The sequence below is a fragment of the Triplophysa rosa genome, linkage group LG11, assembly GCF_024868665.1.
Source record: "Triplophysa rosa linkage group LG11, Trosa_1v2, whole genome shotgun sequence".
Classification (NCBI taxonomy): Eukaryota; Metazoa; Chordata; class Actinopteri; order Cypriniformes; family Nemacheilidae; genus Triplophysa; species Triplophysa rosa.
Genome location: NC_079900.1, coordinates 4,703,579 through 4,726,614, shown reverse-complemented (window position 1 = coordinate 4,726,614; position 23,036 = coordinate 4,703,579). Strand labels below are relative to the sequence as shown.

General features: G+C 38.5%; 1 protein-coding gene and 1 non-coding gene across 2 annotated transcripts in view; one reads left to right on the top strand and one right to left on the bottom strand.

Annotated features, from left to right (window-relative positions):
- grb2b (growth factor receptor-bound protein 2b) overlaps positions 1 to 20,529 on the top strand; it is a 36,810-nt gene extending 16,281 nt beyond the window's left edge. Inside the window, exons 3-6 of the mRNA XM_057346003.1 lie at positions 11,887 to 11,984; positions 15,934 to 16,056; positions 16,137 to 16,305; positions 18,761 to 20,529. Of these exons, the coding sequence (XP_057201986.1) occupies positions 11,887 to 11,984; positions 15,934 to 16,056; positions 16,137 to 16,305; positions 18,761 to 18,946 (576 nt within the window). The 3' untranslated portion in view covers positions 18,947 to 20,529. The remainder of the gene's footprint in view (positions 1 to 11,886; positions 11,985 to 15,933; positions 16,057 to 16,136; positions 16,306 to 18,760) is intronic.
- Positions 20,530 to 22,338: 1,809 nt separating this feature from the next.
- On the bottom strand, positions 22,339 to 22,420 carry trnas-aga (transfer RNA serine (anticodon AGA)). Its single transcript has one exon. It is a non-coding gene; the product is annotated as a tRNA-Ser (tRNA).
- Between the last annotated feature and the right edge of the window lie 616 nt (positions 22,421 to 23,036).

Sequence of the window (23,036 nt, the reverse complement as noted above, 5' to 3'; positions counted from 1 at the left end):
TTTAAAATACAAATTACAGTCTCTCAAAGTATTTAATTACAAATTACATTTGACTTTTTTTGTTAAGGAAAATACAAATGACAAAATACTCAAAAGTAATTAAATACGTATTTCAAATACATGTAATTAAAATACTGCCCATCTCTGTGATGAACCATTATATAAAAATCATGTAACCCAAAGATTAATGAATCTACACTCTTAAAAAAGTGCTGCAAAAGAAGAGTTAATTTTCAAAAACGGATAACTACGTTTGTAAAATAGTCAAAAATCATGTTTTTTATTGTGTATTTAAGTAATATCCATCAAACTGCAGTTGGGTTGTTTTGATTGAGTAATTATAATGCAAAAAATACAGCTAACTAACACAATTAAACACAATAAAAACATAACACAATAAACAACAAGATTTTTGGAGAAAAAACGGAGTTATCTGTTCAAAAGTGATGCCATACACTCTTAAGAAAATAAAGGTCTGTGAAAGGTTCTTCACAGCGATGCCATAGAAGAACCATTTTTGGTTCCACAAAGAACCATCCAGACCACTTACTTTTTTATAATCTGAAGAAACTTTTTTCGCCACAAAGAATCTTTTTTTAAACGGAAAGGTTCTTCAGATGTTAAAGGTTCTTTATGTAACCAAAGGGTTCTTCTATGGCATCAAAGAACATTTTGAAGCACCTTTTTTTAAGAGTGTAGAAAAGCTGTTTTTGCTTCCCCAGAGAATCATTTACTCAAACGTTCTTAAGAACCATTTTCTTGCTTACTTTTTTATAATCAAAAGAACATGTTACCACTTCAGTGAACCTTTTGTGAAACAGAAAAAGAAAGCTTCTTTATGCAACCCAAAATGGTTCTTCTATGACATTGTGAAGCACCTTTCTTTAAGAGTTTCTTTCTTGTCGTTTTCTTCCGGGAACACAAAGCTTACTGACTTCATTAATCCCTGAAATATGATGAAATTGTTTCTCAGTGGATAAGTGCTAGTTATCTGTATTTAATCTGCAATCAGCGTCCCAGCGGGAGATCCGTGAATCAGATCGAAAATTATTCCTGTCAATCGACTACTTCAGCTATCTGTTTTACATTCAGAAATGTGCTTCAAAAACATTTCCTCATCTCACAGCGTTTCCGTTTCGTGTTTACGTGTGAATGTTTTTAGGGATGCACCGAAACGAAAATTCTTGGCCGAAGCCAAACATGATGTGAAACACTTGGCCGAAGGCCGAATAATACCGAACATGGTTTTTTGCATTTCTTCTATTTATTAAGCTATTTTTTTCACTATTGCACAAACTGAATAGTCAAAATGTGCTTTTTATAATTTGTCTTGCTTTTCAATAAAATACAATACAACTTAATATAAAATTGAGCAAAACAAAGTAAATTCAAACAAAAAATTGAGCCCTCTCCCTTCATTAATAGCCTATATTAATTAGGCCTATAACTGACTGCTAAAAGAATTTAATGTAAGTTACTCTGTACCCCTACAACAAAACACTTCATTAAAAACTGTCATTCCACATTAGGCCTATAAACTAAAACACGAATAAACTAAAACTGTTGGATTATTATAGGCTACATTGCAAAATGATATGAGAAAAAAAAACATCCAATGCAAGCAATTCTGACGGATGCTGATGACTGACAACCATATCAGTTCACGTCTCTCCTCCAAACTCCGCCCACAAAAGATGACTGTTCTCTCAGAAGGTGCACTTGTGGCCGGGATGCACAGAACATACTTTGACAAGTTGTTTAGTACAGGGAACTGTGTGCACGCAACCACTGTATGATGTCAAAGGATGTCGCGAGCGGCGGGGCTACTGTCAGACAGCCCGCTTCCGTCTGAAGTAAAGTTACCGACCGGTAAAGACGCTTTCATTCGGAAATTTACATCCGTGCGGCAAGTCCCGTGCTGTGTCTTTCTCTGACACTTTAAAATGCTCCACACACACGCGCGCACACACACACACACGCACTGCCAAAATGTTTGCGGCAGTAATAAAGCGCACGCATGTCTCTCTCTCTCTCTCTCTCTCTCTCTGCGCTGGTTGCTGCTTGATCGTATCACGAGTCATGTTCGGTAAAATTTATTCGGCCATTTCACATATTCGGCCGAACACCGAACTTGCGTTTTTTGCTATTTTCGGCTGAACATTTTCGGTGGCCGAACATTCGGTGCATCCCTAAATGTTTTCTCTCGCGTCGTCAAGGCTGTCGCATGAAAACCCAAACGTAACAGCGGCACTTAACCGTAATCAGACCCTGGTAATTGGGGTAATTTGCGGTAGCGCCATGATCTTGCCCTCTTCATCTGTGAGGGTAATTACACACGGTAACATCACACCTGACTTAATATACTGCAGGGAAAAAGACTCTTTAGAGGAATTCTACAGTTACCACTTCCCTTTTTTTAATGAGGTCGAGCTTTCTAACGCCTTACAATTAAACAGTTCATTTAAACATTATGAGGCTATGAAATAAAAAACCCACGATGCGCTATATAGACAAAATTATTGCGACGCCCCCTTCTAACAAACAGGTTGGACTACTTTGGTCATTTAGTACTAAACACACTTAAGTATTGTATGATACAACATTAATATTTGTTTTTAGGTATGCACGATAAATTATCACCCATGTCGGTATCGGCCGATAAATGGTCATTTTTTTATGTCATCGTATTGACCGATAATAAAATTTAGGCCGATAAATCATTTCCTCTGGTTAAACTTCTTCAGCTGCATGCTGTTCACAGTTAAAATACAGTACAGTACTGTCTTTTTGTTGTGATCATTCACTTACTACTATTAGCAAAACATTGTTGATGTAGGTACAGTATGTAGATACAGTATTTATGAATGTGTAAATTATAGGAACAAAAGCATACTGTTTAAAGCAGATTGCTGTCTGAATGCTTTCTGTCTTGAGACCTGTTAGACTTGTGGCTATTAAGAACATTTTTCTGGGTTGCTCTGGAAGAAAATTCATAATTTGTTTATTTAATTTTGTATAATATTTAACTAATGGTACCCTTTTTTCTTCAGTCAATGTTTTCAAATAAAATCATTTGCCCACTTTTTCCCTTTCGTTTCAGTTTCAGAAAATTTTATAATAATATTTAGAGACTGTATATCGGCCAATATATCGGCTATCAACTTCCAATGTTAAAGAATGATCGGTTATCGGACAAAATTGACATATCGGTGCATCCCTATTTGTTTTGAATGGAATTACTTAAACAGATAAACTATGTTTATTAGAAGGCGGCGTCCCAATACTTTTGTCCATATATAGTGTATGGGTGTTTTGTCATTCGCTTTTTTCTATTCACTGACTGGTTGTGACATTGAACTGTGATGCTGAGCCTTTGTACGTGTGTAAGTTATAAAGATGCTGTCGTGCAGTCAGTCATAAGCTGAGACTGACACCAAGCGTGCACACTGCTGTCATTGTGAAATGGGCGGCTGTAATGAAAGGAAGGCTTGTTGTGGCTCACATTAGTGTCTATGGTGCTGTAGCACTCGCTGACCCTTTGTGAAGTCACGGATAGAAGTGTTGATAACACAGCTCAAGGGTTATGAAGGACTATCCTGTGTTATAGACTAACGGTTTGCTTGGTTTTTAAGACCGACTTGAGCTATATCTAATGAACTGGAATATAACACAGACCTGGGACTGTGCTCTTTTGACCTGGCCATGTAAGAAACCACCAAGTAACTGACCACAACACCCTAGCAACCACATAGTGTGCTGGCTATCTTGGTCATATCTTTAAGCTAGAATATTTTTAGAGACTTGGTTTGCTCTTTTTTAAGCCATATGCTTGCTGTTAAATACCTTTACAGTTAATCACAATTAATCGCATCCAGAATACATGGTTGTGTTTATAATAATAAATGTCTGTGCATTGTGCATATTCATTTTGTTTTTATAAACATACATGTATATATTTAAGAAAGTGTTTATATATACTTAGTTATGTTTAAATATAATTATATACATGCAAATAATTCCTAAATGTATACATGTATGTGTATGTTTTTAAATACAAAATAATTAAGCACAGTGCACAGATATAATGTCAACGCAAATTTTTATTCTGGATGCGATTAATCGTTAAACAGCCCTAATCCAATTACATTGTTTTATTTCTCTATAGTGTACGTTCTGCAACTTTTTTAGAAATCATGTTTTTCCTTCTGTAACCATTCACATACAGTATGACTGGGCATAATCTGAGATACTGGTGTAGTATGGAGGTTAGGCCTCTCGCGATAGCAGCTTTTTGTTTGGCGATTAATTGCATCAGAAATAATTGCGATAGTCGATATGATTGCCATTTTGTAAATATTTTATGCCACCGATTAAGTAATGATAATTTAATAATGCAAGTACCCCTTTTAAAGAACAAAGTCCTTTTAATTGAATATTTGGACATTGAAATTGAAATGTAAATAATAACTGGGGTGTAAATGTTTAAAATAAATAAAACGGACACTTCCGGTCCTTAATTATGATTGGTTGATTTACATTACAAGCCGTTTTGATGAAGTGTAGGGCAAGCAGAGCCCTTGATGTGTGAACTCTGTGTGAGGGCAGCACGATTGTATGACATAATATGGCCGTTTAAAATAGCTACACTTGCCCAATGGAACAACGAAAAACAATGTCTTTTAATCTGGAACGACTTTTTGAGTGGTGTCCAATGATGTGAACAAATGCATATATAAACACAATGCCGATATACTGTATTGCATCACCAAAACCTACCGACGTCAAGTTTATATATCGCGCAATAAGTCGATATATTGACTATCATGACAGGCCTAATTGAGGGTGATAATGTTTGTCTTATTTTTGATTGTTTATCTCAATGGATCTGTTTCCATTAACTCTTCCGAATGGCAGATGATGGACACCATCGGGATCGAGCCGTTTCTGCTGTTCTCCAGATTAATCCACACTTTCACGTAATCTACTGTCGTGATGCATGACAATCCTCTCTGCTGTCAGTTTGACGTAGACTCGGAGAGGGTCTTTGCGACCCTAAATCCGTGACGTCGAGTCAGCCCCTGCATCAGACAGATTTGTCTTTATCTACGTAAACATTTTTATTCTTTGCGCTGTTAAACCGTCGGTCAAGTTAATAGATGATGTGAGTCTGTGGCTAAGTTTAGGTGGTTGCAATGCATTGTGGGTTTACTGATTTTTAGCGTGGACCGTTGGTTAGAGCAGAAGGCCATAACAGCTGGGGATGAGATTATCTTCGAGACCTCACAAAAAATATCACCATCGTCTGATTAAAAGACCAAAAAAGAAGCGTTGGAAGAGGAGGAGGGGTCTGATGCAGTGGATCTGTGTTGACAGCAGTGCATCTGTGTCGAGTGACAATGGATAGATGTTGTATTTGTGGGATAAAAAGTGTAGGACACAACACCTGGACCTTCATAAGAAACGAAGCAAATCATTTTTTTCTCTCTGATCAGATGTTTTTGGGTTGAACTGTGTATTGCATGAAAGATGGAGAATCAGCTGAGAGTTTGAAGCGTGCCTTCTTTCCTACTTTATTTTTAACAGAAGTTCATTTTTACAGTAAATCATTTTGTGTATTTTAGAACAAATCCATTTTTTTACAATGTAAATAACATTTTATACATTGTAAATTAAAATTGAAAGCTTGAACTTTTTATTAAAAATCAACAAGTGCATAAAAAAGGATTGTCTGTTTACGCTGATTTGCAACGGAGACCTTGCTATAATGATTTGTAAGTGGTACTTTTATGTACGATTTTGCGGGAAATGTCAGTTTGACGTTTATCTTAACCAATGTAAAGATAAAAACATAAAGTAACCTGCAATTTTGTTTAAAACAGAGATGCTGACAGAGGCAAAACTTTTTTAAGGTGTATAACTTTCTTGCACACTTCTATCAATTCGCACATGGCATTTTGTTCACAAATTTTTTTTTGAGACATATGGACAAAATGTTTTTTCTGTATACTCATGCTTCATCGACCGCACATGCCTGGCCTGAAGTTAACTTCCAGTCTGTGTTTAGTAATAATATAACAATTTATTTTATTTTGTATGAATTTAAACTAAAACTATTCAACTTCCGGTGGACCTCCGCAAAGAATCAACTGTTGAGTTTGAGCCACATAACGTTAATGTTGTTGCTGCTGAAATGGTCTATATCGCGATGAAATGCCAAAAGAAACTGAAAACAATGCAGTGACCTAAATTTGTTGCATTGCAAATGTTGCAGAAGTTGTTGGATTTATAATAAATAGTTTAAATAAAAGAGCAACGTTTCCTTTAAACTTTGATCTGTAAAAAAGCTGTATGATAAATGTGATGTATTTTATATATTTTTTCTACATGCTACTGTTTTCGTTTAGTTTAATCTTAAATCCTTTCTATTTGCTTTCGACAACACAGACTGCTTTATTTTGCACTGCTGTAGTGTGTTTACACAGTTAAGGGGTTTTTAAGAAACATTAGGGAGCAAGATAAACATCTCTGTCTGCTTTTCACATGGAAAATCAAGTTCTTGTGAAATCGTGTGCAGAATTCTGCAGAATATAATTTACAGTTCAATTAAAACCCATGTTTAATATATGCACGGCCTCAGAAAATGAGAAACAACACTGCCAAGGCAAACATGTCGAAACTGCATGAAAATTGTGCAAGACATTTTTGCACAGTTCTCTCGAAACCTATTTTAGGTTATTTTCACTTCCTTTCTCAAATAATTCCCTCTCGCACAGGAATGAGAATGTTGCAGCTTCCCCGAATGTTTTTGGCGTGATGAACTTTTTTCAACCGCACAGATCTAAGGGGTATGTAAGGGATTTGACCTGTGACTAGTTTGTGTTGCTTTAAAGGCCCCATAATGTAGCCTTTTTACAACATGAAATATAAATCTTAGTAGTCCACAGAATGTGTTCAGCTCAAAATACACCACAGATCTTGTATTGTACTGTACCCTACATGTCCATTTTTGCCTGTGAGGAAAAACAGGCTGTTTTGGTGTGTGTCTCTTTAAATGCAAATTAGCTGCTGGTCTCCGCCCCCTTTCCAGCAGAAAGCGCAGGGCTGTGTGAGCCGGTGCTTCCAACAACAAAACTGAAGAGAATGGTCATTAAGCGATGAGAAACACTGTTATTCTCTGTTGAGAATAAAACTAATTCACAGCGTCTTTATAGGCTCGATGTCAGGAGTAAATGAAGACTTATGCTCAGTCTTGCATCCAACAACAAAACACCTTGTTTGTTTACAAAACATTCCTTTAGCTCACTGTAAGTAGTCAAGCGTGAAAACAATGGAAGACAGTGTACAACTGGATGAGGGCGGAGACAGCAGTCCATCAGCAGCAGTCATAGGGAGGATTGACATAGATCAATGTGACGTCAGGTTACTGAGAGAATGCCAACAGCTCATTCAAGAGGACAGTTGAGGTTTATTGGGGATTTTAAAAAAGTATCGGGTGGATATTTATCATCCTAGGGTGGTTCTGTACACACACTCTCCTGACACACAGATATGTTAAAACAACATTTAAAAGTGCATTTTCTGGGTTAGGGGGCTTTAAATAAAGCGTGTGCATTATTAAAAGCATAGCAGTCATAATTTCTTTATGCCGTGTCTGTTAAAGGAACAATTCAAGCAGACATGTAAATAATTGTCATTTACTCAACCTCATGCCATTCCAGACACATCCAGCTTTGCAGAAGATAAGAGGAAGTTTTGAAGAATGATTTTCCATACTGTTGAAATCAAGGGGAATTCACATAGACTTCCATTGTATGGTTTTTAAAATCTCGAGTCGTTTTTCCACAAAAGAACGTCATGCAAGTTTGGGTGAACTATTCCTTTAATCTTTCATTGTAGACTTAGGAGGAAATGTCTGAATGTACGTCGTGGTTGGCAAGAAAGCCAAGGTCTTGTCAGTCTCTCACCCGTAAACTGCATACATCAAGTGAATTTTTGTTAATTTAGTTTGTAGGGATGTAGCGATTCCCCATGAGCCGATTGAAAATCGATTATAATATGTGACGATTCAAGCCGGTTGAGATGTTATTTGAATCGCAGTACGTGTTTTGAACAGCAGGGGCCGGTGCGTGGATATGCTGATATTTGTTAAAAAAGTAAAAGTTAGAAAAAGCACAAAGTCTTTTTGTATTATTCCCTTTTTTTTATTTATTTGGAATTTGTTTTAAAATTGCAGTTTAGGTTTGTTATTTGACATTTGTTATTTTGTCAAAATAAACCTTTCGAATTAATCTCGAATCGCACCGCGAGATCAGTATCGTGAATCGCACCGTGAGATCAGTATCGTGAATCGCATCGCACCGTGAGATCAGTATCATGAATCGCATCATGAGATCAGTATCGTGAATCGCATCGTGAGATCAGTATCGTGAATCGCATCGCATCGTGAGGTCAGTATCATGAATCGCATCGTGAGATCAGTATCGCGCATCGCACCGTGAGATCAGTATCGTGAACCGCATCGCACCGTGAGATCAGTATCGTGAACCGCATCGCACCGTGAGATCAGTATCGTGAATCGCATCGCACCGTGAGATCAGTATCGTGAATCGCATCGCACCGTGAGATCAGTATCGTGAATCGCATCGCACCGTGAGATCAGTATCGTGAATCGCATCGCACCGTGAGATCAGTATCGTGAATCGCATCGCACCGTGAGATCAGTATCGTGAATCGCATCGCACCGTGAGATCAGTATCGTGAATCGCATCGCACCGTGAGATCAGTATCGTGAATTGAATCGCACCGTGAGATCAGTATCGTGAATCGCATCGCACCGTGAGATCAGTATCATGAATCGCATCATGAGATCAGTATCGTGAATCGCATCGTGAGATCAGTATCGTGAATCGCATCGCATCGTGAGGTCAGTATCATGAATCGCATCGTGAGATCAGTATCGCGCATCGCACCGTGAGATCAGTATCGTGAACCGCATCGCACCGTGAGATCAGTATCGTGAACCGCATCGCACCGTGAGATCAGTATCGTGAATCGCATCGCACCGTGAGATCAGTATCGTGAATCGCATCGCACCGTGAGATCAGTATCGTGAATCGCATCGCGAGATCAGTATCGTGAATCGCATCGCGAGATCAGTATCATGAATCGCATCGTGAGATCAGTATCGTGAATCGCACCGTGAGATCAGTATCGTGAACCGCATCGCACCGTGAGATCAGTATCGTGAATCGCATCGCGAGATCAGTATCATGAATCGCATCGCGAGATCAGTATCGTGAATCGCATCGCATCGTGAGATCAGTATCGTGAATCGCACCGTGAGATCAGTATCGTGAATCGCATCGCGAGATCAGTATCGTGAATCGCATCGTGAGATCAGTATCGTGAATCGCATCGTGAGATCAGTATCGTGAATCGCATCGCATTGTGAGATCAGTATCGTGAATCGCATCGCATTGTGAGATCAGTATCGTGAATCGCATCGTGAGATCAGTATCGTGAACCGCATCGTGAGATCAGTATCGTGAATCGCATCGCATCGTGAGATCAGTATCGTGAACCGCATCGTGAGATCAGTATCGTGAATCGCATCGCATCGCATCGTGAGATCAGTATCGTGAATCACATCGCATCGTGAGATCAGTATCGTGAATCGCACGCGTCGTGAGATCAGTATCGTGAATCGCAGTGTCGTGAGCTGAGTGAATGGTTACATCCCTATTAGTTTGTTAGTGTAATTGTTCATGTCATGTTGGGATGCAGAAATGAAAAATCTAAGCAAATTAAGTCTGTTAGCACCATTATGATTATCATCCTTTTCACATTCATCGATACAATGATGAAACATTATGTATGTTTACAATTTTACTGTATTTTTCAATTACTTTTTTGATATTGCATTAGGCTACATTAGTATTGTGCTGAATTGTTCTGTGGCTTTAGTGTAGATGAGGGCAAACGCTGAGTGGATTTGTTGTGCGTGTGCTTATGGGAACGGTCAAACCTGAAGTCTAAATAAATGATGTCTATCTAAAGCTTTCAGTCCAGCCGCTGAAAGCATCGTGTCGAACTCATCACTGTCTTTTTGGGCTCAGCAGAGCTTCTTACAGAAGCATAGAGAGCTGTTAGCACCTTATTATCTTTTAAGTATGCAACAGGGAGAGAACTACACAATCAATACTCTCTCTCTCTCTGTGTTTTTCAGTTTTGAGGTGTTTTATTGGTATGAAAGATACTTGCACGTACTCTTGCATTGGCAAAGTGTTTACGAAAGAAAACCATGCCGTTTTTTATCTCATAGTGGTTTTGAGTCTCAAAAATCGCTCCGTGTTTCCTCCTACATTTCTGACTGTGCGCCCACTTAGTTCCAGTTATGCACATCGAAATCGTATGTGTGAGTCAAAGTAAGAAAATCATTGTTTCCAAAAAATTGCGAGGAGCATGAGGTCGTGGGCTTTTGTGCAGTATCTCATGCAGGCCACAGTTAGTTGTAGTTGAAATGTGCAAAATTCAAGTAAATTTATAAGTGAAAGTTATTAAAACCACACATGGAAACCACCTTCATGGTTTTGTTTGCATTTTATCGTGTTGGAATGTGTGTCATGATGCCAGCTTGTGGTGGTACATAGCCAATGGCTTTAAACTGTGGCAGGTGGTGTTATGGGGGGAGCATTCTAATTTTAGAAAGCATTTATTGGACAAAAATGATCATCTCTTCCTAGAATAGAAAGATCATTTCCATCCGATCAGTCTTCACATAACAGCGATTTTACTTTCGTTAATAGTTTCTAATCTGTGCAGACTTTTGCTTCTTGGTTGTTTACCCATCAGCCTTTGCAGCGGAAGGATGTCACATGCTCCGTTTCCTTTAAACCGCAGCTCTGAGTCTGGCTGGCAGATATTTGCTGGCCACTTCTACATTTGAATGCTATTGAGAAGGAAGTTGCTCATCGAGCCAATGCAGAGAACTGAAATAATGCGGCCGGCTCAATGTCCTGTTCATAAAAAATAATATTACCGCTCTCAGATGGTTTTATTTTGTAATGGTTGATGTATGAGACAGGCAGATGATGATTATAGAAGACTTTTATTTCCTGTTGGCCAGTCTTCAGTGTTTTGTGGTATCTGGTGCTTGACATTTGAAGTGAATACATAATACAGAGATGGCCGTTATCATCCAACCGCATTGAAACAGATTGCTACCCACACTTTTGCATTTTCGCACACGGACTGGTGGTAAAAAAAGATAATTGACAGGTGGGTTTTACTGTGGGTGAATGCTCTCACATTACACCGTGACCACACAGATGTTCAGCCTCCAAAGCTGCATTTGAAATATTATATTTGGGTGAATCTAAAAAAACCAAAGCCTAGTATATAATTCAATGTTATTAAAATAATGTAAAGGGGACCGTTCACCCAAAAATGAAAATTCTGTCATCTTTACTCACCCTCTTGTCATTTCAAACCTGTATGACTTTCTTTCTTCTGCAGAACACAAAAGATATTTTGAACAAGTTCATATCCGAACAACAGCGGCACCCATTCACTTCTATTGTACGGGCACAAAACCAATGCAAGTGAATAGGGTGCCGATTAACAACATTCTTTAAAATATCTTCTTTTGTGTTCTGCAGAAGAAAGAAAGTCACACGGGTTTGAAATGACGAGAGTAAATCATGACAGGATTTTCATTTTTGGGTGAACTGTGACTTTAAATGTCTGTTTGTTTTTCCTTTTATATATTGAGATTTAATCTGCTTTTTGCAAGACATCTTGGTTTTGTGAGAGCATTCAAATGTGGAGTTACTGTCCTGCATCATTGAATTCTGAGCATATAATAATCTTTTTCTCTTTTATTGGCAGGTATTAAATGAAGAGTGTGATCAAAACTGGTATAAAGCAGAACTCAATGGAAAAGATGGTTTCATTCCTAAGAACTACATCGAGATGAAGGCACATCCGTAAGTATGAGATGCTTCAGCATGACCCGTATCATTAGGGCCGTATGATTTCCGCGATGCAGAAAACGCAGGCGTAATCACGGAATCCAGGCATAAAAACTGAATTCGCCTGCTAACACGGAATGCCACGGAATCTGGCAAATGTATTGCTTTTTAACCAGAAAGTAGCGCTGAACAGCAAACAAAATGCAAATTGTGCTATAAGTGATTCAGATGCTGTTTAAAAAATCTTCTTGCTTTGCGTGTCTGTATTAAATGTTGTTAGATTGCGTGGAGCTTTCAACTGCATTGAAGCTACTGTCAAACACCCTTTGCGGCGACCCGTCAAAATAAAAGTCCAGTTATCTTGAATAAGTTATAACACACCCACATTTTACCACACGATCCCCTTGAATTGTTTTATAATTCGACCACTGCGTATATTATTTACTTTATTAAATGGAAGTTAATGTGCTGGTAAAATGATAAAAATAGTAATTATTAAAAAATATATTACTTTATTAAAAATAGTACTTAAATTTGAGTAGACCTGAAAACAAAAGAAAAAAGAAAATGTACTGGTAAGTTGGTTTATTAACATAGTTAAGTACATTATACCCCCACTGTAGGTTTTTAAATATAGTTTATATAGTTTAAGTGTTTTTTTATGTGGGCAAATATATTACTTACTATTGTACAGTAAAAGACGGAAAACACGGAATCCAGAAAAATAAAAACAAAAAACAGAATTTGGGAAAAAATAAAACCGATTTCATAGCAGTATATCAGTATATCATCCACAGCTTTAAAGAAGTACTTCTCCCAAATATGAAAATGAACACACAGTTTACTCACCCCATTTGTACATGACTTGTTCTTTAGTTGAACACAATCGACGTCGTAAAGTGCACACAAGAAAAATAAGGCTTAGTGTAGCTGTTTGAAAGCAGATACTGTATTTAAAGGGACAGTTCATCCCAAAAGGAACATTCTGTCGTCATTTACTCACCCTAGAGTTGTTCCAAATCTGTATCAATTTCTTTGTTCTAATGAACACAGAGAAAGATATTTGGAAAAATGCTTGTAACCAAACAGTTCTTGGCCACCATAAGAACAACTCGAAGGTGAGTAAATGAAGACAGAATTTTTAGGTTTGGGTGAACTGTCCCTTTAAGACAGGTCTTCAATTTTCCTATTCCTTTCTCCATGTGTTTGTGTACTAACAAGTTGACAAGAGGGACGTGTTTCATTTGTGTTCTTATGAAAGATACTCTTTTTAGAATGGCCTTTGATTTGTTTCCCCCTCTCTGTCTCTAAACTTGAATACATATTTGAATATTGACCTTTTGGAGCTGATCGTTATCAGCTAGAGAACCTGCAGTTTCTATCCTGACCGATCCTTTGTTCCTCCGTTCGACAAGAACACCGTTTCGAAGTACACAAGCTCTCTCAGGTTTATGGAAAGGCGAGGGGGCGTCTCTTATCAGAACAGGCAATGTAAATGTTTTTCCATGTGTTCGAACGGAGAGAAACTGTTGTTGAGCGGTACACGGCGGTCAGGCGGTGGTTGAGTGGAATTTACCCTAGAGTGCTATAATGCCACTTCCCGGTCGCATGTTCTTTGAGTCTGTGTATCTGTGGCTTGTGCCGTCCACATCAAAGCCAGCAGGAAAGATTAGGCAGGTACAGGAGATGTTTTTCCTCACGTTACGTAACAGACCCTATGGGAGACGAGTATATCAAGCAGACTTGTCGTGTTTTTTGTGATCGTGTTGGGCACGTGCTGTTTGTGCATGAACTTTATCATTTGTATAAGGCTTTTTGAGTTCACACGGCACACAAATCAAGTTGCGATCTTCAGATTCTGATCCGTCCTGACAAAGGAGTTCATATTAAATGGGAAAGAAAAGAGAAAAAAGGAGATTTCCTCTCTTTTATCTCGTTTATCTTGACAGCTTGCGGAGGTCGCATGAGAGAACAGCAGTGCATGGAATGCGGCCCGTACTGTCCACATAACTATTTTCCAACTTTCAGATGCGTCTTTAGTTCAAAAGGGTTTTTAGATCATAAAACCATTTCAGTCAAGTGATGCTTAAATGGTTCATGCGGCATATTGGGCCTCTTTATGAGACACAAGCGAACAGAATATATGTTTGTATGCGTGTTTGTAAACCTCCTTTAACGTTCATACATTTTGCATGTAACGTGTTTCCGTTTAACACGACTCGATAATGTGTTCATAGTTTTTTTTACAGTGAACTTTGTTCTGCTCGTTTTATAAAATGGCCTCAGTCTCTTTCTACACCTTACACCTGTATCAGTTGAAATAAAACACAATGTCTGTTGAACATCTGTAGCGTTTGCATTCAGTGATGACATTGGATAGCGTATACAAGACACTTTGTATCCGGGACCAAGTATGAAAATCGAAATATGAATTTAGTTTCTCGACTGAAATAATGCTCACGGGTTGCCAGGTTGCATGTGTAAGAATTCACACTTTTGCACATTAGAAGATTTACCAAAAATAGTTTTCAAATTATACGCGACTCATTAGTGCTGTATGTTAAACGACAGTCACGGATTGCCACATCGTATGACAAAATCATCATACACACATACATTAAAAGAGCGGTTATTTGACCAATATTAGTGTGTTCATGTTCATTATGTTCATGTTCTTAAGTCTAAGCAGTGACAGGTTTTGGGAAACGCTATTTTGCGCTTACTGACAAGTCAGCTTCGGTATAACGTTAGTCAATTGAATGCGCTGTTTCTCCCTGCCGCTCACTCACTGCACAGAGCAGATGCAGAGAAAGACCATCCTAAAAATGTATTTCGTTTATCTTGCAGTTTAGTCCTACAGGGCTGAATGTACTGCTCCTGTCCGCTGTGTTTGCGCGAGAGGTGTGCACTCTGTAAAAGGTCCGGGTGCTGCACGCACCGCTCTTGCAGTTGACTTCCGCCTTATTTTTTCCAAATACGTCACGTTATTATATTTAGTAACGTTTTAAAAAATGGTGAATCGATTCGAATCACTAGCAGATTGAATCGGTATTCATACGTGAATTTATATTGAAATTATATTGTTTGCTTTAGTGGGCTAGTATAAATACCACAAGAGATTTCCAAACGTACAGCCACGGAAAAAATAAAGAGACCATTTTCTGTTTTTTTTATTTACTATGTGTAGGTATGCGTTAAGTAAAAATGGTCATTTTGTTTCATTCTGTGAACTACTAACAATATTTCTCCCAAATGTCAAATAAAAATATTGTTTCTATGTGCATTTATTTGCAGAAAGTGAAAACCGGAGAGACAGAAAATAACAGAAAAGATGCTCTGTGTTTTTTCACACCTCAAATACTGCAAAGAAAACAAGTTCATATTCACTTTTAAGCAACACAACAGTAATATTTCTACATGTATGTAGGAAAAGTCATTTTTATGTGATAACCTGGATTTTTATCACAGTTTTCATGTGTGGACTTTGTAACTCTTGAGGTTTGATTTTGTTGAAATTTGCTTAAATGAAACGTTGGAATGGTCTCTTCATTTTTTCGCAGCTGTATGTACAGCACTGAATATGCTGGACGGATTCGGAAGGAACGAAATATGTGCTGATATTCTTGTGCTCAGTTTGTGTTGTGCTGATCGTCAGTGCGTGTGTTGATCTCTTTTGGCTTGTGATCAGACAGAAAACTGACATCTCATTTTCCTAAGCCGCTCCACACAGCATTAATGTGATGCAAATGATCTCACAGCTTTTAAATTCATGCACACTTCCGTGCAAATCGGTGAAAAATGTCATCTTCAGCTCATCTCGTCAATTATTAACATGCCCATCTGCTCCGTGTCCCTCATTACCTTCTGTTTTCCTCATTCCATTTAGCAGCATATATTTCACGGTTTGGGTGTCGACTGCTCGTTGTGCTGACTGTAACATCTGTGTTTGTGTATATGCGTGCAGGTGGTTCTTCGGGAGAATTCCACGAGCCAGAGCAGAAGAGATACTCAACAAACAGAGGCACGATGGAGCGTTTCTTATTAGAGAGAGCGAGAGCGCACCCGGAGACTTCTCCCTTTCTGTCAAGTAAGTCAAACATGCCCGTTTATGACGGTTTTGTTGGTCACGTAGACGCAAAGGGTTAAGAGTGTTTCTTCTTTTTAAAGGTTTGGTAATGACGTACAACATTTTAAAGTTCTACGTGACGGTGCCGGCAAGTATTTCCTCTGGGTTGTGAAGTTTAACTCGCTCAACGAGCTCGTGGACTACCACCGCACCACTTCAGTTTCCCGAAACCAACAGATTTTCCTACGAGACATTGAGCAGGTGCCTCAGGTCTGTATCTAGTTTGTTCAAATTGCCTTTTCAAAGCCTCACGTGTATCAGATGGGTGCACTCTGTTACAGAGCTACGAGGAAACATTCTGTATAATGTTTAGTAAAACATTCTCAAAGTCAGAAATAAACCAGGGCTTGGGCCAAAAATACAAATGGAGATGAAAATAATGTACTAGTAATTTACAGTTTGAAGGCCAAAAATGACTCTGTAGTGGTTTGCCGGGCTTTTAGTTATAGTACACTCTTAAAAATGGTGCTTAAAAGGTTCTTCACAGCGATGCCATACACTCTTAAAGAAAAGGTGCTTCAAAAGGTTCTACGATGCCATAGAAGAACCTTTTGGTTCCATAAAGAACCTTTAACATCCGAAGAAGCTTTCTGTTTCACATAAGGTTCTTCGTGGCGAAAAAAGGTTCTTCAGATTATAAAAAGTAAGAAAGAGATGGTTCTTTAAAGCAGGGGTTCCCAAAGTGGGGGTCGCGAGGGTGGGGTCGCAAGATGATTTCCAGAAATCATTTTGTTTTTTAGAAATAGCATATGTAATCAATAAGTGTAACAAACTATAAAAATATTAGTTATATTAAAAATAAAACCAGGCAAATAAAAAGCCATCAGCCTTAGGAATTTCCTCCCCCTCGATCATGATTACGTCACATTAACAATAATTGCATTAGGTTAGGCACAGCGAGTCCATTTACAGCGCCACGTTAAACAGTCTTGTGTGCGCGCAGATTCTTTTTCGGGCTTAAGTTTAGGATATTCTTATTTGTCGAAATGAAACGTTGATTAATATCGACCGAAGACAACACAGGAAGGCCAGCGGAGAAGCGCCGCAGTCAGAGGAGCCATCGAAAAGAGGCACATCCATCAGCACGACCATCTGTAGTAATAGTTCATATTTTATGTATAGTATGTTAGCTTTGTGTTACACCGCACAGCATTTTCACCCCTTGTCCCGCACATCGCATATTGAGAAAATCTCCCGCATTTTCATCAGTCTGTTGGTTTTTAGTTGTCACATCAAGAAACTCGTTCTTTAACCCGAAACGCACACGAGACGCTTGTTTGCGCCAGTGTTTAACTATTTAGCGCTGTGTCAAAAGCAGCAACCCGGTGCACTCCAGTGCACACCACCCTCATACAAACGCAACTATTTTTTAAAGCCTGACTTTTACTCCATGTGTGAGAAGTAGGCAGTGATTTCAGTCATCAAGAGGCTGCGACGTCTGTCAGTATATTGGGTGGCGATCCTCCCATGTCAACTTGCCGAATAAAAACTCACTAAAACATCGTAAACTGTGTGGCTTTGAAACCGTGTTGTGGTTAGCGTATTAAAATAAAAATGATTTGAAAATCATTAAATTCATTATTTAACAATCATACATATTAAAAGAGAAACACTTATTCATTATTTGTTTGTTCTTTATTCCTTTAGTTTTCTCTTTTTGAGAAGATTTTACAATATGATAACTCCAGGTCTGTTCTGTACTCAAAATTTAAAGAGACAGTACGCCTTAAATTGAAATCGCCATTAAATTTTTTATGTTGTATAACATTTTATCTATGCCTTAATTATGTTGTAGTTGGAAAGGACTAAATAACAAATGTTTTTTATAAGCTAAAAAGGATATAAAAATGTTTTCATTCCGTTATTATATCACAGTTTCGTGCTACCTTACAATGGTGTCCCACATAAACGGTTTGCCTGTCCCACATTTGGTTTGTTGGGTGGTGGTCAGTCACCCTAGTTAGACTGTGCTCTTTTGTGTTGTCATTATGCGCGTTTGGGTTGAATAGGTGCATGTGCCCATTTGCACGCAACGTTTGTATACTTTAACCACTTCTGAGGATAGTGGGGGTCTCGGGTCACTGGCACTGTTATTTTGGGGGTCGCGAGCTGAAAAGTTTTGGAACGCCTGCTTTAAAGAACCTTTGACCAAATGATTCTTTGTGGAACCAAAAATGGATCTCCTATGGCATCGCTGTGAAGAACCTTTTAAGCACCTTTATTTTTAAGAGTGTAGAAGATTTTTGGTTCCACAAAGAACCATTCAGTCAAAGGTTCTTTAATGAACCATCTCTTTCTTACTGTTTTATAATCTGAAGAACCTTCTTTCGCCACAAAGTACCTTTTTTGAAACAGAAAGGTTCTTCAGATGTTAAAGGTCCTTTATAGAACCAAAAGGTTCTTCTATGGCATCGTAGAACCTTTTGAAGCACCTTTTTACGTCATGTTTTTCTCTAGTTGTGAGTTCAGATGTGTAGTTGTCATTTACTGTCATCACTGTTCAAATTAAGAACTTCTTCAGCGCTTGTTTGATCAGTTTAACGTATTTAACATAAATGCCCATAAAAATGTCCCTGAAAATCTATTTAAGAGTCCAAATATATTCAAAGTTGATGTCATAAAAATGTCACCTTGTTATTTACTCGCATTTCTTTTGTATGTGCAGCACCCGACATACGTGCAGGCCCTGTTCGACTTCGACCCGCAGGAGGAGGGAGAGCTCGGCTTCAGACGCGGAGACTTCATTCAGGTCCTGGACAACTCTGACCCCAACTGGTGGAAGGGCGCTTGTCACGGCCAGACGGGCATGTTCCCACGCAACTACGTCACGCCTGTGAACCGGAACATGTAAAGAAAACAAAACGAGCGATTAGTGAATAAATTGTAATTAACGGCCCTTCACATTCACATACAATCAGACTACCCCGTATTTCCCTTTCAACACCCTGTGAAATCCAACATGACGCAGAAGGACGACGGAAATCATGAGAGATGAAAAAAAGATGCGTAGCGGAGAGGCTGGAGGATCCACCTCTGCCGTGGTGCTTGGGCGAAACTATTATTCCTGAGAATTTTGATGTCTTCAAGAACGCTTGCAGTCAAGACTGAGCCGGTAGGGTGGAAGAGAGGCTGAATCTTAGCGTATAGTACACACAGCATAAATTAAAACAACAGCGTTTCTGTCTGTAGATTCATCTGCTGCTTCTTTCTTCTGTTGTCTGCGTATAGGTTTGTTTTGTTTTGTTTTCCTTTTCCGTTATCGGCTGCATGTTTAAATCTCTTTATAATAGCAAATCCTAAAGCTGTTTTTAAAAAGTGAAAAAAAAATGTATAAGATGCAAGATGAAAAAATTGCAAACGCATTGTACATCTGGGCTGTGGAGAAAAATCACCTATAGAGAGAATCCATTTTTTTAAGAATATATATATTATATATTTGTATGCGTCTTGTCTGTTTTACCTTTCAACACATTTCTTTTTTCTTCTTTTCCATATTGTGTAAATTATGTTTTCGGGGAGGGTGGATGAATGCGAGTAGCTCTGGGACGTGCTAACTCGTCGGTATCATTTTATGAATATCTGAGATTTCTCAGACGTAACATCATAGTATTTAACGCATCATGTATTCCATTTTGAAATTCTTATTTTGTTTTATAACCGAAAGGATTCTTTTGACCGTTTGTTGTCGGAAGGCTTCCGTGCGCGTGACGAAAAGACATCGCAGCCGACCAAGAGAGCAGTTTATCTAATGTGAAATCCACGAGGCTAGCCCCCGTTTTCAGCCAATGTATTTATTGCAGCCACTTTTCTTTGTGTTAGGATGTGAACGTAGCCGACATTACTCTGTAGACTTCATGAGGGAAGCGAGATTGGAGAAGTAGACCAACAGTTGCATGATAACCACCACATGTCCATGTACAGTGTCAAAAAGAGCGCTTTGCCGTATCGCATTCGTCAGAATATGATGAGTTTTGGTGTTTCATTGCTTAGAAACTGACCTCGGGCCAGTTCAGCCAGTAAGAGAAAACCAGAGAGTTGACACGTCGATGCTGATGTGATGCGTTTCGTTCTTTGTTTTGGATTCCGATTCTTATCCGTTTCGTCTGACCAGTGTTGTTTGTTTAAGGTCTTTTAACATTTGTCCCTCTCTCTCTCTGTGTTTTATTGATCCCCGAATTTTCGTTTGTGACTTGTTTTTGTTCTCTGGATTAGTGCCTTTTTCTCTGGTGTCACGGTGTCTCTGGCTCGCTGCTGTAAGCCCGAGCATTGGGCTTTGTCTGACCCGCAGTGAGAAACCATGTGCGTCCCCCCGGCCTTTCCACCCCTCTCGACCACCTGAACACAGTCCATTCTATTTAAATGTCTTGCCTTTTTCTTAACTTTTTTGTTGCTTTTTTCCTTGTTTCTTTTGAATAAATAAAAATGAAATTATAAAACAACATGTCTCTCGTGTCTCTCATTGGTATGGTTTTAGTTTATCCTTACAACCACTACCTGTCAATGCAAGTGTTATTTACATTACCCATAACACCTCATTTCATTTGTAAATTGCTTTGGATAAATGCCAAACGATTAAACGGTCATTTTAATCTCATATTCAAACGAACCGTAACCATAAGTTAAAGGAATAGTTAATCAAAATACTGTCATTATTTACAAAGATGTTTTGAAAAATGTTGGTTACAGAAAACCGATCCCCATTGACTTGCTTTGTTTTTGTGTCCACACAATAGAAGTCAATGGGACTAACAGTTTTTGGTGACCAACATTTTTCTAAATATTTACTTTGTTCTGTAGGAAAAACAAGATCACACAGGTTTAAAATGACAACGGTGAGTAAACGATGGCAGAATTTTCATTTTGAAGGTGAACTATTCTTTTAATGGTTACCAAGTTAGTGTCCTGAATGAAGTGTAGCTTCAGGTGTCTAAACTAACATTGCACTTAGTCTGTTGAGATGTCTAATCTGTTGAATTTGTTGTTGCGCTGCACAAAAACCCTGGAATTATGCTAATATATTCTAGTTCTATGCTGCTATCGTTTTCAGAAGCGCTTGATGTGTGAAGACCTGTTCCGCAAACTCCAGCAGCTCTTGGCCGTAATGAAAGGTCATTTTATTGTGGATGGATAGTTGCATACTTGCACACTTTACCCCTGCTATGGGTGAAACGTGGGTCATCTCTCTCTCTCACACTACCCACATGGTATCGTCATGTCCCTTATAACTGGTTAATAAGACGGTTACCTTTACCTAGTATTAGATTTGTAAGACGTTTGAGCTTTGCCTGTAGCAGACGTTTCGGCTGTAGCCTGCGAATGACCCGGATGTTACAAAGACCACTGATGTGATTGTTGTCATTATGTTGGATATAAACAGACTTTTTGAGGAGGCAGATCTTTATGTTAAGTCCTGATTGTAGTGTAACATTGTACTGCTTCCAAGAATGCAGACTGGGTAAGAATTGTATTCTTGGAATAGACACTTGTGAGAATTGCATTAATGCTGTTCTGTGTATTGATTGAACTGCTGGGATGTGATTTGTTGACCATTCATTTGATCCAGAGTGACCGAATCAAATGAAGCTGAAATCTAATGAAATTCTGTCAGTTATCCACCCTCATCCTAAGCAAAACCTTTACGACTTTCTTCTGTGTAACACAAAAGAAGATATTTTGAGAAATGTCTCAGTGGTTTTGTGTTTTTTTGTGTTCTACCTACTCGCCACTTATATAAGTCGTTTCATTATATCCTTCAGATCTTTGAGGCAGACATGTGTTAGGGTAACAGAAGGTGACCTGTGCTATCTTGGAAGGAAAGCGTGTAAGGCCAGTTTCTATAGCTCATTGAAACATACGTGATGCCATCGGGCCAGACAAAGAAAAGTGTTTGCTTTGAGATCTCTGAGACCGCACCCTATTCAAATGTATTCCAAAATGCAAACATTGATCTTTCTGGAGCACATTTATCTTGCATGCTGTTCCTTTTATTTTTTTTCAGTGACTATACCAGTAGAAATTTAAGCTATAAAATCATTATTTGTGTTCGTGGATCGCCACATACATTTGATGATAATTTCATGAACGGTATAAATATGTATATGTGAATATAAGTGTTGAAAAAATACGGTATTATGCTACCAAATGTGTATTTCTTTTTAGCATGGTTAAAATGACAGTAAGGCTCCATCTGCCGACAGCTGAAAGGAATTTCGTTTGACGAAAATAAAAAGTCAAAAGCGAATTCGTAGTCGGCAGGATTCGAACCTGCGCGGGGAGACCCCAATGGATTTCTAGTCCATCGCCTTAACCACTCGGCCACGACTACACAACGCAACAACTTTCCTGTACGATATAAACAGGAATATAAACGATTTTTGCCAATAAACCAATTGTTGCGTTTTAACATCATATTAGGTCTGGTGAACTTTTGAAAGAGTACCTATTGAAAGAACAATGGCATAACAATGACACGTTCTAAAAGAACACACGTATCTCGACGTAAATGTGCGTGTTGCGTCATTTAAAAAAGCAAGAAAATAAATAAAACAAAGAAATGATCGCTTATCTTAGAGGTTTGATCGTCAGTTTGCAATTAAAACGCATGTTTTATTAAGAAGTATATAAATCCAAACTACTAACTACTTTGATCAATGAAATCAAGATGCCACATAAACTCTGGCCACTAGAAATCACTGTAACTCCACCAGTGACTTACATTCAGAAACACGCTGTTTTCTGTTTTGTTACTACAACACACGTCTTAATGGTTGTTCATTCGTTGTGGTGTTGAGCACTCTGGTTTGTATTTTCTTGATTTCGTTTGGTTTTCTGGATAATTTGATGAAGGTCTACTTTTACAGTGGTTACCTTGAATAAGACCTCACCAAATGCATCTGCTGTGTCCTCACTTTTACAAAGGTGGACCCTGCACAATCCATCTG